At 48.1% G+C, this 14,389-nt stretch overlaps 1 protein-coding gene across 8 annotated transcripts in view; it reads left to right on the forward strand.

Annotated features, from left to right (window-relative positions):
* Window positions 1-14,389, forward strand: part of meis2a (Meis homeobox 2a) — a 72,992-nt gene that overhangs the window by 25,603 nt on the left and 33,000 nt on the right. For 7 of the 8 annotated variants that reach the window (XM_055506013.1, XM_029140024.3, XM_041069236.2 and 4 more), the window contains one exon: window positions 6,021-6,166. In XM_055506013.1, coding sequence (XP_055361988.1) covers window positions 6,021-6,166 — 146 coding nt within the window. The remainder of the gene's footprint in view (window positions 1-6,020; window positions 6,167-14,389) is intronic. The other variant, XM_055506014.1, reaches the window with a different exon arrangement.

The following is a 14,389-nucleotide window of genomic DNA, read 5'->3' on the forward strand; positions in this document are numbered from 1 at the left end:
GGGAGGCAGAGAGTGTGAAATGTCTGGTGGAGACCCAAAGTCCTTCATTAGCCACTGATCCCTGTCTGCTGAGTGAGGGGCAGTCATGGGCATCACAACTCCCTTTTAGTTCCCCCTAAAAAAGAGCGGGGCGAGGGGGTGGAGGCTAGCTCCCCCATCCCCTGCAATTTAGCCCTTTGCCATTCATGCAAATTGGGCCCTGACATCTGCAACAGCCTGCCTCCTTTCTTTTATACATCTTTATTCCATCTCTTTGCTCCGGCTCTGTTTTCCTGTACAAATAAAGCCCTTGTTATTGGCCGTGTGTTGTCTCAGCACACATTCTGCACGCCATACTTCACATTTGCACGAGTGTAAGTGTATTTATATGCATATATGTATATAGAACTAGAGAAAAGTAGAACCCAGGAGGTTTACGCAATCACGGTGTGACCTTCAAAGTCTCAGATTATGATGTAATAAGATGATTGTTGTTGCAGGCAGCAGGCTGTTTGCACTAGTAATTAATAATTCGGCCGTTTATAATATGCAGCCATTGCTAAATTTTGGGCTATTGGCAGTTGATAACCTTATGAAAACATTAGCTGTGTTCAATGCAGCGCCTGCTCCCCTTCCTCCCTTTCCCTCCCTGCACAAACTACTCCTCTCTGGCTCCAGGGGAGAAGCTGAAAGGGAAGGGTGGCTTTGCTCCAGCCCACATTGTGAGCGAAGCGGTAAAACAGCCCGTGCGCCTCGCCGACCCCGCCGCCTTTTTGACTCGCCGGCTCCCTCCACTTCAGCCTCACCCTCGCTGCTCGGGATGTGCACGGTGGGGTCAACGCCGCGCTCGTGAGAGGAGCAGGGAGGCCTTGTGTTGGTGGAGAGGCGATAGTTATCTCCAGCATTCCTCGGATGACAGAGAGATATCTGCCTGATGGCAGGGTTAGGGGGCTTAGAGAGGGGGCGGAGGGGGGGGGAGAAGAGGTACAGGAGTTGTTGAGCAACCACCCCCCCACCTCCCTCCTTCCTTCACTAGCTGTTTTTCTTACTGCCTGACTGCGTCGCTTCCCCACACATAGAAAAAAAACCCCATCTAATTAGAAGCTCTTATTCCACTTCATTTAAGGGAACACTTAATGATGTGTTTTTGGGGGGAGACAACCACACATTACTTCTCATGCAAAAGGAACCACTGAGTCGCAGCACCCAGGATGCAGATACAGCTGTGTTTGAGATGGAGGTTTGTCCTCGTGCCTGTGGGGCGTCATGGCGGCTGGAAAAGAGGAGCCGCGCTCTTTCCCTTTCCACCTTTAGCCAGTGTCGCCGGGGGTAACGGGAGGTGGTGGAGACGAGGCAGGTAGTGACATCGGGGTTTGTTGTTGTGAGGGACTTGCTGAAGGACAGGGTTCCTTGTAACGGCTCTGACAGATTTTAGGGCTGTTAATGACTCTGGCCTGAGTGCTACCAATTTGTCAGCATGCTTGCTGTTTACTAAGCTGTTGTTTTATGGTCCAGTGCAAGGGGCTGCTGCTTGTTTAAGCACAGATCAGGAAATAATCAGCGTAAAACACTGGCTGCCGTGGTGCAGCCACAGTAAAAAAGCCTCATCTACTGTATGGACCTAAATGAGCACAGTAAACCATATGGTGTGCGGTCACACAAAGATACACATACGCACTGATGGGTTACTTACTGTTAGGAATCGGCCGCTCGAGTGTGTGTTTTATCATTAAAGGGATTATGTTCCACTCGTTAGCACTCATCTGTGTTCTGTGTTATGTGAGTGCGAAGCATATTGCTAGCATGTGGTTATAGCCCAGACCTGTAATCCCCAGCCAGCATAGAGCAACAGAGGTCTGGCCATTCCAGGAGTGTGAATAGAGCCTCAACGTGTTGGAGTATGTGTGTATACGGGGGGAGATTGTGTGTGTGTGTGTGTGTGTGTGTCAAGAGCATGTGGTCCCAGAGCCGGCAAAGACCCCTTCCTAAATCCAGAGTAAATAAAAGGGGTAACCAGACGGACAAAAGAGGAGCCCCCACTGCTTCTCTCATTCGCTGCCATTTGGGGCACTGAATGTGCTAAACGCCGCTTATGCTGGCTGAAAAGTTGAGGAGAAAAGGGGGAAAGGGAAGGCTCTAAATCCCTCTCTTCTTTTCTCCTCATTCTCTGTGGCCAAGCCTGTAGGGCCAGAGGTGGTGTAATAGGAGGGTGTTGGAGGGTTCAGTCACTATGGTGCGGCGAGGACAAGGGAAGGCCAAAGAATCCCCTGCTACGACAGACCTCTCTGCTTCTGTTCTAATTCCTCTCCTCCTTTAACTCTCATGAGTTCCCTGCTTTCCCTCATTGGGGCGAGCTTGGGTGAACATGCCTGACTAGTTCGGCCTGACAGGGGGGCGTGGGGGGTCTGTTGTAATTAGTCACTTTAACCACAGCTTCCACAAGCCACTGCCTCTACACTCTTGCTTCATTACCCTGAAACAAACGCCGGGGCCTCCCAGTGTAAAATCACTGCACAGGCTTCAGAATAAAACCCACAAAACATCTAAAGCTCGTCTAGTGGCCCTCTAGTTTGAGTATTAATAGTATTAGCACCAAAATGTCTGGAGCCTTATTTGATAATGAGCTGTGACTGGGTTTATTCATTCATTCATGCCTGAGTGTATCACACAGGTGGAGAAGCAGCACTGATAGATCTGCTTTACTTGTGATCGTAATGATTCCGGCGCTGACTGGACCTACAGTCGGTGGCTCCATGAGGGACTGGGTGCCTTTGAGACATAACTTATTAAAACTCCCCTGAAATAGCTCTTCCTCCCAAACACCAACTGTAGGACACTGCGCTAAACCATTATTTTTTTGTGAAAGACATCCTGAAGCGGCCCTGAATGTGCCAACATTAGATAAGCCCGGTTGCTGTGTGTTTATAGTGCTTTCCCAGCTCGTTAATGAGCTCAGCCCTGAGACCAATTTACTCACAGGGAGATATATCTGAATGCATTTTTAATAACCACCCACTGGTGATGAGAGAAGGAACGTGTGAGCGCATTGTGCTCTCGGACTCGCTTGTTTGTTTCGTTGGCTCCCTCGCCTCGTCTCCATCCGGTCGCCGTCTTCCAGCTCGTCCCCGTTTTCTTTCTTTCTTTCTTTTTTTTTTTTTTTTAATTCCGTGCGTGCAAATACATGCGCAAACTTTTCGTTGCGAGCACTTTGAGTTGAGATATTGATGCGAGGAAGAAAAAGAGAGAGAAAGAAAGAGTGAGGGAAGACAGAAAGAGGGTGGGGAGAGTGGGAGGCTGTGTTTTTTTTTTTTGTCTGTCTCCAAGGGCGCTGCTTTTCCAAAAGTGCCTGGGGCTACACTCCAGCACCTCGTCTCCCCTAGGCCTTTCGGCTGCCTGCTAATAGCCAACCCCCATCTGTGTCACATGGCCAGATGATGGGACGCTTCCCTCGCTCTGCCCTGCACTTTTTTTTTTTCTTTCCCCATAATTTTTTCAGAGTGCACATCCACACAGGTTAGAATGGCAGAGTTGCCAGGGAACAGTCAGAAGCCATTAGCGTTTGGGACAATTTGCCCTGCAGCGTTCCTTCTCTCACTCATAAGAAAGGAGTGGGGGTGGATGCAAAGAACCAGCTCTCCTTTAGATGTAATGAGGTTGTGCAAGTTGAGTCTTCTTTATTCTTTTTCTTCTCCTTCTTCCCCCCCTCCCGCTGCCTCTTGTTCCTCTTCTTTCTTTGTTTCCCTCTGTCTTTTCACCTCTTGCCCATGACTGATTTTGTTTGATTCTATACACGTTCCGTCTCCACGTACTTCACATAGCGAGTTAAAAACAAGTATTTACTATACTGAGAGCTGCATGTGTGACCTATACCAACACGCTATCCATGTGCATGAGGGAGAAAAACATAGGAAGGGAGCAGCTGAAAGCCTCGGAGTCTGGTTTCACCCTCGTGGGCTTGTGCAGGAGGCAGCAAGCATGCTGGGTAATGAAGTGACAGGTCAGTCTGTAAATACGTGCGGGTCGCTCCGGCCCTGGCCGGGGGGGAGGCTATCGCGTTGCAGTGAAAATGGAAACGTCAATAAAATTAATCTGCCAGCCTTTTGGCCACTGTGTGGTTCCATTGGATGAGCCTGACTGCTCACAGCGGGAGAGGGATTTGGAGAGTGGCTGGAAAATCAACACAAAACCTGGCGGCACACAAACAAACAACCAAACTGTGTATCAACATTATTCAGTGGAGCTCAAAAGCGGAGGAACAAGCGCGCCGCAGCTCGGAAATGAACCGGGGGAGTCAGACTTGACTTCCGCCTGGGTCGCATTTCTCAGGAAGCCCTTCACAGTCGGGGTAGGCTACGGCCGGGCCAAAGTTTATTGTTTTAAGCTTTCCTGAACAAGGATTCATACTTAGCCTGGGATTTACGGCATTTGCCACTAATGAACGCCCATTCTACAATTACAACACCCCTAGTCCGTGCTGCCGTCCCCATATGTCTTTTAGAGGGGTCGTCGCTTCCCTTCACACAGGGAGCGCTAAGTCGGCACTTCTCTGTCCGCACTAATGATGTGGAAGGAAAACACTGTGCAGACAGAAAAAAAAGACAGAGGGGGAGGCAAAGGGGAGAGAAAAACAAGGGGGAGGAAAAAGAAAGTGGAGAAAGTAGTTAGAAGTGAGGGCCCCTGCTGTCCTTGTATTCTTCATTTATTTTGCATTTGATTACGCCACCGGTCGGATCCTTTTTCTTTCCCTCTTTTAATGTTATTAGTTCAAATATTTATGCAAGATTAAGGCTTGTATAGGTGGTTGTGATTGATGCCTCCCCAAAAACAAGAGGACATGCAAGTCTGAATTTTGAGAACGTCAGGGTCCTTCTCTGCCTTAGTGGAGGAGTTTTTCAGATACATAATTTAGATGCCCTCAAGGAAGGCTTTCAAGGCATTTGTGCCCGGGGGCAAGAAAAAATAACTATGACTGTTAAAAGTAAATCATTTTTGCTAATGCACAATTAATGCCGGGGAAGAGGAACAAGAAAAAGGCAAAGGACAAAGATGGAAACTTCGATTTAAAGGAGAAATCGTGCCGGGGTGTATGCATGTTTTCCTCCTGAAATCAAACGCTGACGGACATTAATGCAGGCAAAGCCGCGGCTGGCCTGTCATGCTAATCTGGTGGTGGAATCGCGGGGTGGGGGTGGGGGGGGTGGGGGGGTAGTGGGAGAGCAGGACCCAGAGAGTCAGAGTTTGGGGTGGGGTGTCGTGGGGGGAGCAGACAAGTCCATTATGTGCACCGAAGTGCAACAATGAACAACCCCCCCCCCCCCCCCCCCCCTCACCCGAATTATGTCCCGACTTTAAAATGTATGCATCTCGACTGGATGCTGTGAGTTATCAAACCCCTCGGAGTTTTGTTTGTACGCGAGTGTGTGTCTGTGCGCGAGCTGCGAATTCATGACCGTCGGTGTATTACTGTACATGTCTGCACAACTCTCCCTGTCCCCTTTGGCTCTCCCCTGCATTATGTCAAGCATGCAAATTTAATTGAATTAATGACATGAGTCCAAGCTCCCACTGTACTTGAAGGCTCCGTGTCCTTTTTTTTTTTGTCATCTCGCTGCACGTGTTTTGTTTCCTGCTCCTTCTCCTGCTAGAAATGAAACAAGGAACCCAGTGTTTCAGGGTCCAACTATAACATTAGAATCATTAACGCCTCGTTTTGCCCATGCTCTGGGGTAACGCGCTATTCTGCTAAGTCTCTGCATAAACCCCTCACTCTTTGCACAGGCCTTCATCTAAGGCCTTTAAATCCCGCAGCTCCTTATCTTCACCACACAACACTAGCGTTGCTGTTGCAATTCTTTCCGTCTTAGCGTAGCCCTTTTTAAATTCCTTCTTAGCTATCTGTGGTATTTGTCCGTTTATCCATCTTTCATACACCTTGAACTCAGCTCCGACTTTCAGTACTGCTCCAGCTCTCGTTTTATCATATTCTGTGTCAGAGGTCTGGCCGGGGATGTTATTTAACCCAGGGTTTGGTTTCCGTCCAGGAGATGGCTTAGACAACAGCGTTGCATCGCCTGGCACGGGGGATGACGATGATCCAGACAAGGATAAGAAGAGGCAGAAAAAGCGTGGCATTTTCCCCAAGGTGGCCACGAACATCATGAGGGCGTGGCTGTTCCAGCATCTCACGGTAAGCACCGCCATTGCTTTGCAGAGCTAAGCACGTGTGAAAACAACACACTGGACACACACACACACACACACACACACACACACACACACACACACACACACACACACACACACACACACACACACACACACACACACACACACACACACACAGCTGTCACATAGCTGTTGTTGAGAGAGTGAGTGATGGCAGCTTTGTGATGCTCACCTGTCAGCCACCTGTCAGGGGAACACAGTGACCAGGTCAATCTAATCAGTTCGGACTGTTTACTCTACTCAGCACACTCTAAGTAAGAGGGACACACCGACAGTAACGACATTTCCTACAATATGTTTGTTTAGCCTGAAGAACAATGTTTTCCGGGGCAGATTTAGTGACTGGGGAATAAGTGAGTGTAAAGTTGTGCAAAGTGAGTACTTGTAAGTTTTATTATATTTATTTGATTCTAACTCAAACTCACCTTTGATGTTTTTTCCAATAATCTAATATTCAGTCATTCAAACAAATGCACACGTCAGTCTGCCTGTCGTTTGTGTGTGTGTGAGTGTGTCAAGTGGGGATGGACTACATGTCCCCCCACCCGCGCTAATGTCAGGACATTATCAGAACATCAGGCTGTATTGATTTTTGCAACGCAGGTCAGATTTCAGAAGTAGATGTCCATGCAGGGACACATAAGCTGCTGCCTGAGCATGTGGCTCCCTGTCCCAGCGTTGGAGGGACAATGCGGCGGCGTGGGGGGTGGGAGAAATAGAATAAAAAGAGAATGCAGAAGAGACTTAGTTCAAAGATTCAGAGCCCCGATTGTTCAAAACATTTAAAAAGAGGGTCAGGTGCCCCCTGTGCACCCTTTCCCCCCCTCCGCCCTCACCTCACATTGCCCACTCCCTGCCCAAAGCCCCCCGTACCCTGATTATGTAACCAAAAGCCCAAGTAATGAGTGGCTAGCAAATACGGCCTAATTGAAAGGGCTGTAAATCCATTACATATTGGTCAGGGATAATCAGGAGTGCTTTAATCACTTTTATCTATTCAGGAGCAGTGAAGCTGCAACGGCAAAGCCCTGAGCCTTGCAGGCCTTAGCGGCTCCACCACGCCAGTCTGCATGCTTATTATTCTCATCATTATCAAAATGACTTCACAGCTGTTCGCAGCTCCATCGCTCCCTGACTGGAGACCTCTCAACAAATGCTACAGACCACGCTTTATTCACAGACTAAAGGCAGGAGTGTGGCATGTTCCTCATTGGAATAAAATGTTGTGTACGAAGCAGACAAACAAATAAAAGCCCAAATGTTTTAGTTAAGCTCATATATGCATGTGCAAATACGCATAAACACACCTTATGTGAGTTTAGGCTAAAAACTTCCTCACGGTTTGGCATGTTTCCTGGGGAAAACCTCACGCAGCTTCAGCCCCTTCTGCAGAAAGACTGGATGTTATACACAGAGTTTTCAGGAGAGTCGCCAACTATTTTCTTTAGAATTGTTTTAAAAATGAACTCAAAGAGTGGAGGGGAGGATAGCCTGGTGTTTTTAGAAAGCTGCTTAATTCAGATGGAGAGGAGCTTTCAGGGCCCTCTCTTCTTTATCACGTCCTCTGCTTGTAGATGTTCTCTCCAATCTTTATTTGTTTCTTTTGTATAAAGCCCCGGCCGGTCTTGTACAAATAATAATCCCTCCCTTTTAACCTGCCTTCATTTCTCTACTAAGGAAGAGGACTAATTGAATTATCCCCCTTCTCTTCTCACCATCCAATTCTCCCACCCATAAACTCTCTCTCTGCTATTTCTCTCTCTCTCTCTTTAACACACACACATACACACCCAATTGCCATTCTCCTTTCTTTTAATTTGTTAAGCAAATGTATTTGCCATTGCTGGATGCATTTGTGCAAGGGTGAATTCTTGGGGACTTTGGCCCTGAATGGCCTATAACGGCATTCTGCCATTCACGCATTCATTAACTGAGGGGTGAGGAGTGAAAGGAGCGGCCTTGTATTTTCTCAAACCGCGGGGCCAGCATGGAGCTCCTCTTCCATGAGCCGCAGGGGTCTCTCTACATATGTTCTCAACATCCAGCCATTGTCACATCTTCTGAAAAGCTCAAAAGGATCGGACCCCCCTTCACACACAGAAAAACAACACAGGCCAATAGTAACAACTGTTGGCTTTTGGATTCAGTATAACAAAATTGCCCTCTCCCTCTCCCCCCGCACCCTCCCAGGCTTCGCTCCGGCTTTGCACTCTCTTGGGAGAAATCTCAAAGTGGTTTTCTTCATTACTGTCGCAAAGTAATCTCATTTCAACCCATATTTACCATCAACCCTGGCCGTGTTTGCTAGACACCGCTTCTTGCACAATATGCACGATCCTAGAGCGGTGATCCGTCCGCCCTCTTTAGCGCCGAGGCCGTATGCACACGCACTGGAGAGCATGTGCGCTGGCAACCTGAAACGCCGCATATGCAATTGGCAAATGGCAGGACAGATCAGCTGGTGTTAGCTGGCAGAAGAGGGTCAGACCATCGCTCCACTCCCTCCAATCCTCCCTCCCTCTCTCTCCAATACCCATCTCCCTCCCATGAGTTTCTGGATGTCTTCCAGCCATATTAGGGGAAGGGAAATCCCACACTGTTAGTATAAGCTTTTCAATACTACAGGGAGATTATGTTATCAGAAAGGTAAACTTTACTGTTAGGGGTAAAATGTTCTACTGTGCTGCAGCAGCGAGGACTCTAGTATTTAGAGGTGGAAGATAAAGTTGGACAGGTTGATGCATGGTAGTAGAAAAGGGGAGATGAGTAGAGCACACAAGCAGTGATGGGAGGTTTTTTCTTACTGTTGCTAAAGGTGATGCCCTTTTGTTTGGCAAAAGTAAACTCTAAAATCTGCAATTAGCCCCTTGGCGCCCCCGGCTTTCCTTCCCTCTCACCCCCTGCTATCCCCCTGCTAGCCTTTACTCACCCCTGTAAAGACAAGGGTCGGCCTTGCAATAAAAACAGGAAGCACTCAGATACAAAGATACCACTCTGGGCTCCGGCCTTGTCTTTTGACTAGTGTAAACCCTCAAACACCTATGAAAATAAATAGGGGACCCTCAGGAGCGAACCGGGGGCCGCTCGAGTTCGCACACGTGTGCATGTGTGAGCTACGAGGAGAAGGAGGGAGTATAGTCCAACAGATGAGTAAGTAGGTAGTCCTCTCGAGCATCAAGAGTCTCAGGTTTTGTCCTGGGCCACCCTTTGGCTTGTGTGCTTCGGGAAATGCTGTTAAGCTGCTAAGCCAGGTGTATTGGTCCCATGGGCTTCTTGGAAGGGAAGTGATATATCCTTTGGTCATTTGGAAAGTCTTTTGACCGCAAGCAATAGAAATGTGTTTGGATGAGAAGTTGTTTTTGACATCTGAATATTGAACAAAGGTAGTAGTAGCATTTTGAGTATAGTATTAGTTTTACTGCAGCATATGAACCCCAGGCGTTAACAAGAGTTGGGGTATGTTGTACTTGTGAGGGTAAACATCATTAGATACACTAGTGACAGTAACCCCCCACCACCACCACTCACAATTCAAGCCCAACATAGCATTAGTCTCCATGACAACACGGTGTCATCGTCAGGTCGAGTCCTCCTATGGGAGCTGCTCTCTCAACCGCCCTTTATAGGCACACATAAAAGCGCCAGCTAGGGTCATTCACAAGACATGGGCGCAAGCAGGGCCGAACCCTGGCAACGGATGTTTGTCCCATGTGATAAACAAATGTACAAGTCCATCCCTCGAAAAGAGAGGGCACGCTGTTTGTGTAGACTAAACAGTGAGCCCTGTAGTATTCCCTGTTTTGTTTAAGCTTCTTTCTAATCCTCGTGTGTTGTCCCTGTACGAGCTGCATTTAACTGGTGGAGACACATCTGCAAACAGTTTGAAACACCAAGGCCTTCCTCCTTTTACACTCAACTGCTGAAAAATGTTTATTCCATATTTGCAAATGCCTTAATGATCTTTCCCGTATGCATGGCTCAGCACTGTTTATCGAGTGTGATCACATTTAATCTTTTGTGTGTCTCTATATATTTAAATAATGCATACGCACATAGTAGTCCAGTAAAAAGCTTCCTACAGCCAGAAATATTATAAAGAAGTAATGTATGTTTCTTTGATGCACATTGGAAATCTGTTTGCTTTTCACCTTCTTGGGTGTTTGTGTGAGTTCGGATGAAGAAAAGGTGCAGACAAAGAAGAAACTGGGAGGGGGCTTAGGGGTAAGAGCAAAGGGGCAAGGGGGTGGGGGCTGTGGTGGGGGGGTAAGGCAGGGGCTCCTAAGGGTCACAGAGGTGGACGCCTGGAGGAGGCCCACACACTAATCTGTCATGTGCTCGTTTGCCTCGGAGCCCAAAAGTCAGGTCTTCAGTCACCCGTAGCAACCCAGGCGACCGTTTGGTTCACTGCCACTGCCCGAGTAGGAGACGTAGGAAAAAGAGTCATCATGTTACTTTTGGGACAATACCCACTGCTGTGTGTTTACCAAACAGACATTAGTGACAATATGACGGGATCGTTTAGTGATGTCAGGAGTCAGAAGTTGCTGAAAGTCATTGATGATGATTGTGCAGGAGATCTGTTTTGTGTGTTGAGGGGGGGGTGCCGTGCTATTGTCTAGTCGCTGTGTTCTAATGTTGGCTGTTCAGTGACCCTTGTAAGCAGACACAAGCCACCTCAATCTGCCATCTGTTCGTACCCAGACAGGCCACGGCATAGGAGCAACGAAAGCATGGACACACACGCATACGATTAGCATCGCCAAGACAGAATGGGCGAGAGCAGAAAATAGCATAAAAGCTGCACAAGTTGTCAAAGTGTTTATGTTAAAACTTGTAATTTTAGCAGCAGCAGCAGGGTTTTAGTGCTGCATTAGAACGTAATAAGCCTAATTCTTTTCATGCTCCGACATCAGACCTTTACACTTTGCCCCTTAATCCCGATTTGTCATAGTTACACTTCAAAGCTAACTAACCACGCTGGATCCACAGACAAGCAGCGGCATATTAACTTTGCATACACAATGCAAAGCACAGGTGTTTCATTTTGATAGACCAGTCAGGATCCCTTCTCCTCCATGACTGAGAGCTGACACTACGGGACACAGGCATGCGTAGGAACTCTACGAGGTCGTCAAGCTGTCTATGATGTCATACATGCCCCTGGTGGAAAACCAGGGTTATTAAGATGGTAGCGGCTGATTCTGTGCTGCCTTCCCATTTCTACACTTTTAGGGTTATCTTACATGTAACAAAATGCATAAGAGGATTTTGGTTTCACGTCTTAAAGCCAGTTTCCTGAAATTACCCTCCTACCCTTCCAGGGGTTCCGCCCTGCAGGCTAGCCTCGCCCCCGCCCCCTCCCACGGTTGATTGCGAGCTTGTGGCAGAGCCGTTAGAACGGTGGCCGCGTGCATGCAGGAGACCGTGCCGGCCGATGAGATTCTGCTGCAGGCCTCCAAGCTGCCCCAACAATGCTTTGATATTCATCTCACACCAAGAGAAGAAAATGCAAAGGGGGGGGGCAGCAGCACAAGCGTGGAAACGGCAAAGCAGCCTAAAGAAGGGAGGGAGCCCAGGAATGAGAGAAGGTTGAGGGATGGAGCAGAAATCAAAAACAGACCTTGTGTTGCACTGTTTGGTTTGTCATGGGACCCTGGCTGCATCAAATCCCACTCCTGCCATTTCTTGCGATTTTTCTCTCCTCTCCCGCTCTACACTTCTCAGACGCATGCTTTTGTTTTGCCCGGCGCTTAGTCAAGGGGCAGGCAGAGGGATTCCTTCACAGTGGGGTCCTTAAAACTGGGAGCCGTGTCTCTTGTTCTCACCTCTTCCCCTCACTTCCTCACCTTTTCATTTTTTCCCCCCATTGATATCCCCTCACTCGCTCCCTCTCTCTGAACATATGGACTGCTTTTCAAGAGCGCCGAGTCCACATCAAAGACCGGCAGACTGACTGCGAGCGCGGGTCAATTTGTTGTTCCTTTCTCCCACTCTTCCCCCTCCGGTAGCCTCGGCGGACCCTCCCTGCACCGCAGCCATTCACCCAGGATGCTCCGTTGCTCGAGCAGTTCTGCCTAGCATATATATTAAGCCATGTGTTGCCAGTGCCTGCTGTCCATGTAGAGCAGACTTGGTTCACATGAGTTCTCTGAGCTCCGCCACAGCCACAGCAAGACTTCACATATTAGCATGTGTGCTAGATAAGAGCCCCTGCATCAAAAAATAGCGGTACCATACCACAATATATAAAAAGAGGCAGATGGTTAGAAGAGGACCAAAGGGGGAAAATCCAATAAAAAAATAAATAAATATATAAATCTAAATCTAAGCAGAGCAGACGTTGGCTCCAGATGTGAATCTCTCTGAATATTGATCGTGGGGAAAGCTAGTTCCACATATCCCCAGGGCTGCGGCAACTGACACACAAAGCACCTCTCTAAAGCCCATAAACCAGCTTGTACAATTATTTAGATAAAGAGGGCGACAACAGCAGTGTATGCCTCCCAACCCAGAACCTCCTCCTTGGCTCTCATCCTCCCACTACTACCACTCCTGCTCCTCCTTTCCCTCTTTCTCGCCTCGCGTAAAGATGAAGAAATGAAAAAGGGGGGCAAATGTGTAATTAGCCACACGTTTCTGAATCCTCCTTAATGTTCATTACTGAAACCAGGGGCAATTACAAGTTCAAAGGGGTTTAGGGCACCCACAGCCTGCATAATCAGCTGCAAATTAAGCACCGCTCATTTGTCACAGCACGCACACTTGTATGTGCGTAGAGGAACACATATGCATGCATACTGTCAGAGTTGAGTCATAGACAGGCTGACAGGCATCAATTTCCATACAGGCACAAATCTGAGCTACCCCAAGGCACTGGGTTAGGTCGACCAATCCTCTTACGCTCTTATACTTTGTTTTCACTAGACAACAGTAAACACCGCTGACATCTTCACCCTAGCTTGCTCGACAATATACTGTATCCTGCTTGCATTCATCCTCTTATAGGTGTCCTGTTTGCACTCGCAATCCCCCACCGCCACCTGTCCTCCATTTTACAGCATAAAAAAACCCACCCCACCCCACCTGGCTGTATCGCCGCAACACGTGACAGTGTGTGTTTCATGTCTGTCCCCGGAGGTGTATCTCAGTTACCTCTGGGGCCGGGTCACAATGGCTAATCCTGTCTTCAGGTGGCTGTTTAGCACACTGAGAGGAGAGCTCGGAGAACCGGAGGCGGGCTCCTGTTACAGGACTCCCTGACCAGGGGTCACCTCCAACGCTGTCGGGCTCCAAACACACAAACACATACAGACGTGTGCACACGTGTCTTAGCAGACGGGTAGGAATACTCGCTCATGCATGCGAGCACCGAGTATGAAGCACCCAAACGTTTCACTTGCTAGTAACAAACGCTGCCATTCAAACACACCAAGCCTGCTTATCTGTCCCAGGTGGCTTAGCCTTCACCTCCAGCCTCCATCGTCCTCTTTATCTGACTACTGTACTACTCCTCTTCCACTCTATCCTCTGTCGTCTATCTTTCCCAGATCAGTCAGACTCTTGTTCACATTAGGATTCCCTGATATGATCTCCACCAAGACTTGCTCTAGTGGCCATGCGTTGCCTGTCTTGCCCTGCACCCTCATTGTTTAAGTTCCTCTCACATGGGGACATACTCAGGTCTACTGTGAATTGAATGGAGACCTATCATGTGTAGCTCTGCCTCAGCATAGTGGGAGAGAGAACTCATTTTTCACTGGGGGAACAACATCCATCTCAGCAGCCAAACGCTGGCTGTTTCATTAAGTAGCCCATCCAGGCAGACAGATGTGTTCATCACACAGCCATGTTTGCCTATGCAAGATCGTGTATAAACCCACAATCCTTTGGGGGAGATTAATAGGCTACCAGCCCCTTTCCATTGATTATCTCCATGCCATTTTCCCCTCCTTTCCTTGGCTAGATATTAAAAACTAATGAAGCCTATTGAAAACGGGAACCGCAAGGCTCTTCACGGATCATTTTAGGTTATTTGGACTCAAACAGAGAGAGATCTCTTTAAGGCACAGTTTGAGTCGAATTAAGAAAATAAATGTGGAGAGCATTTTTGAAGAAGCAAGAAGGAGAAAAGAGGAGACAGTGCGGCTGTAAAAAGATGTGTGTTTAAGAAAAGACAACTCCACAC

The sequence above is a fragment of the Betta splendens genome, chromosome 22 (genome assembly GCF_900634795.4).
Source record: "Betta splendens chromosome 22, fBetSpl5.4, whole genome shotgun sequence".
Classification (NCBI taxonomy): Eukaryota; Metazoa; Chordata; class Actinopteri; order Anabantiformes; family Osphronemidae; genus Betta; species Betta splendens.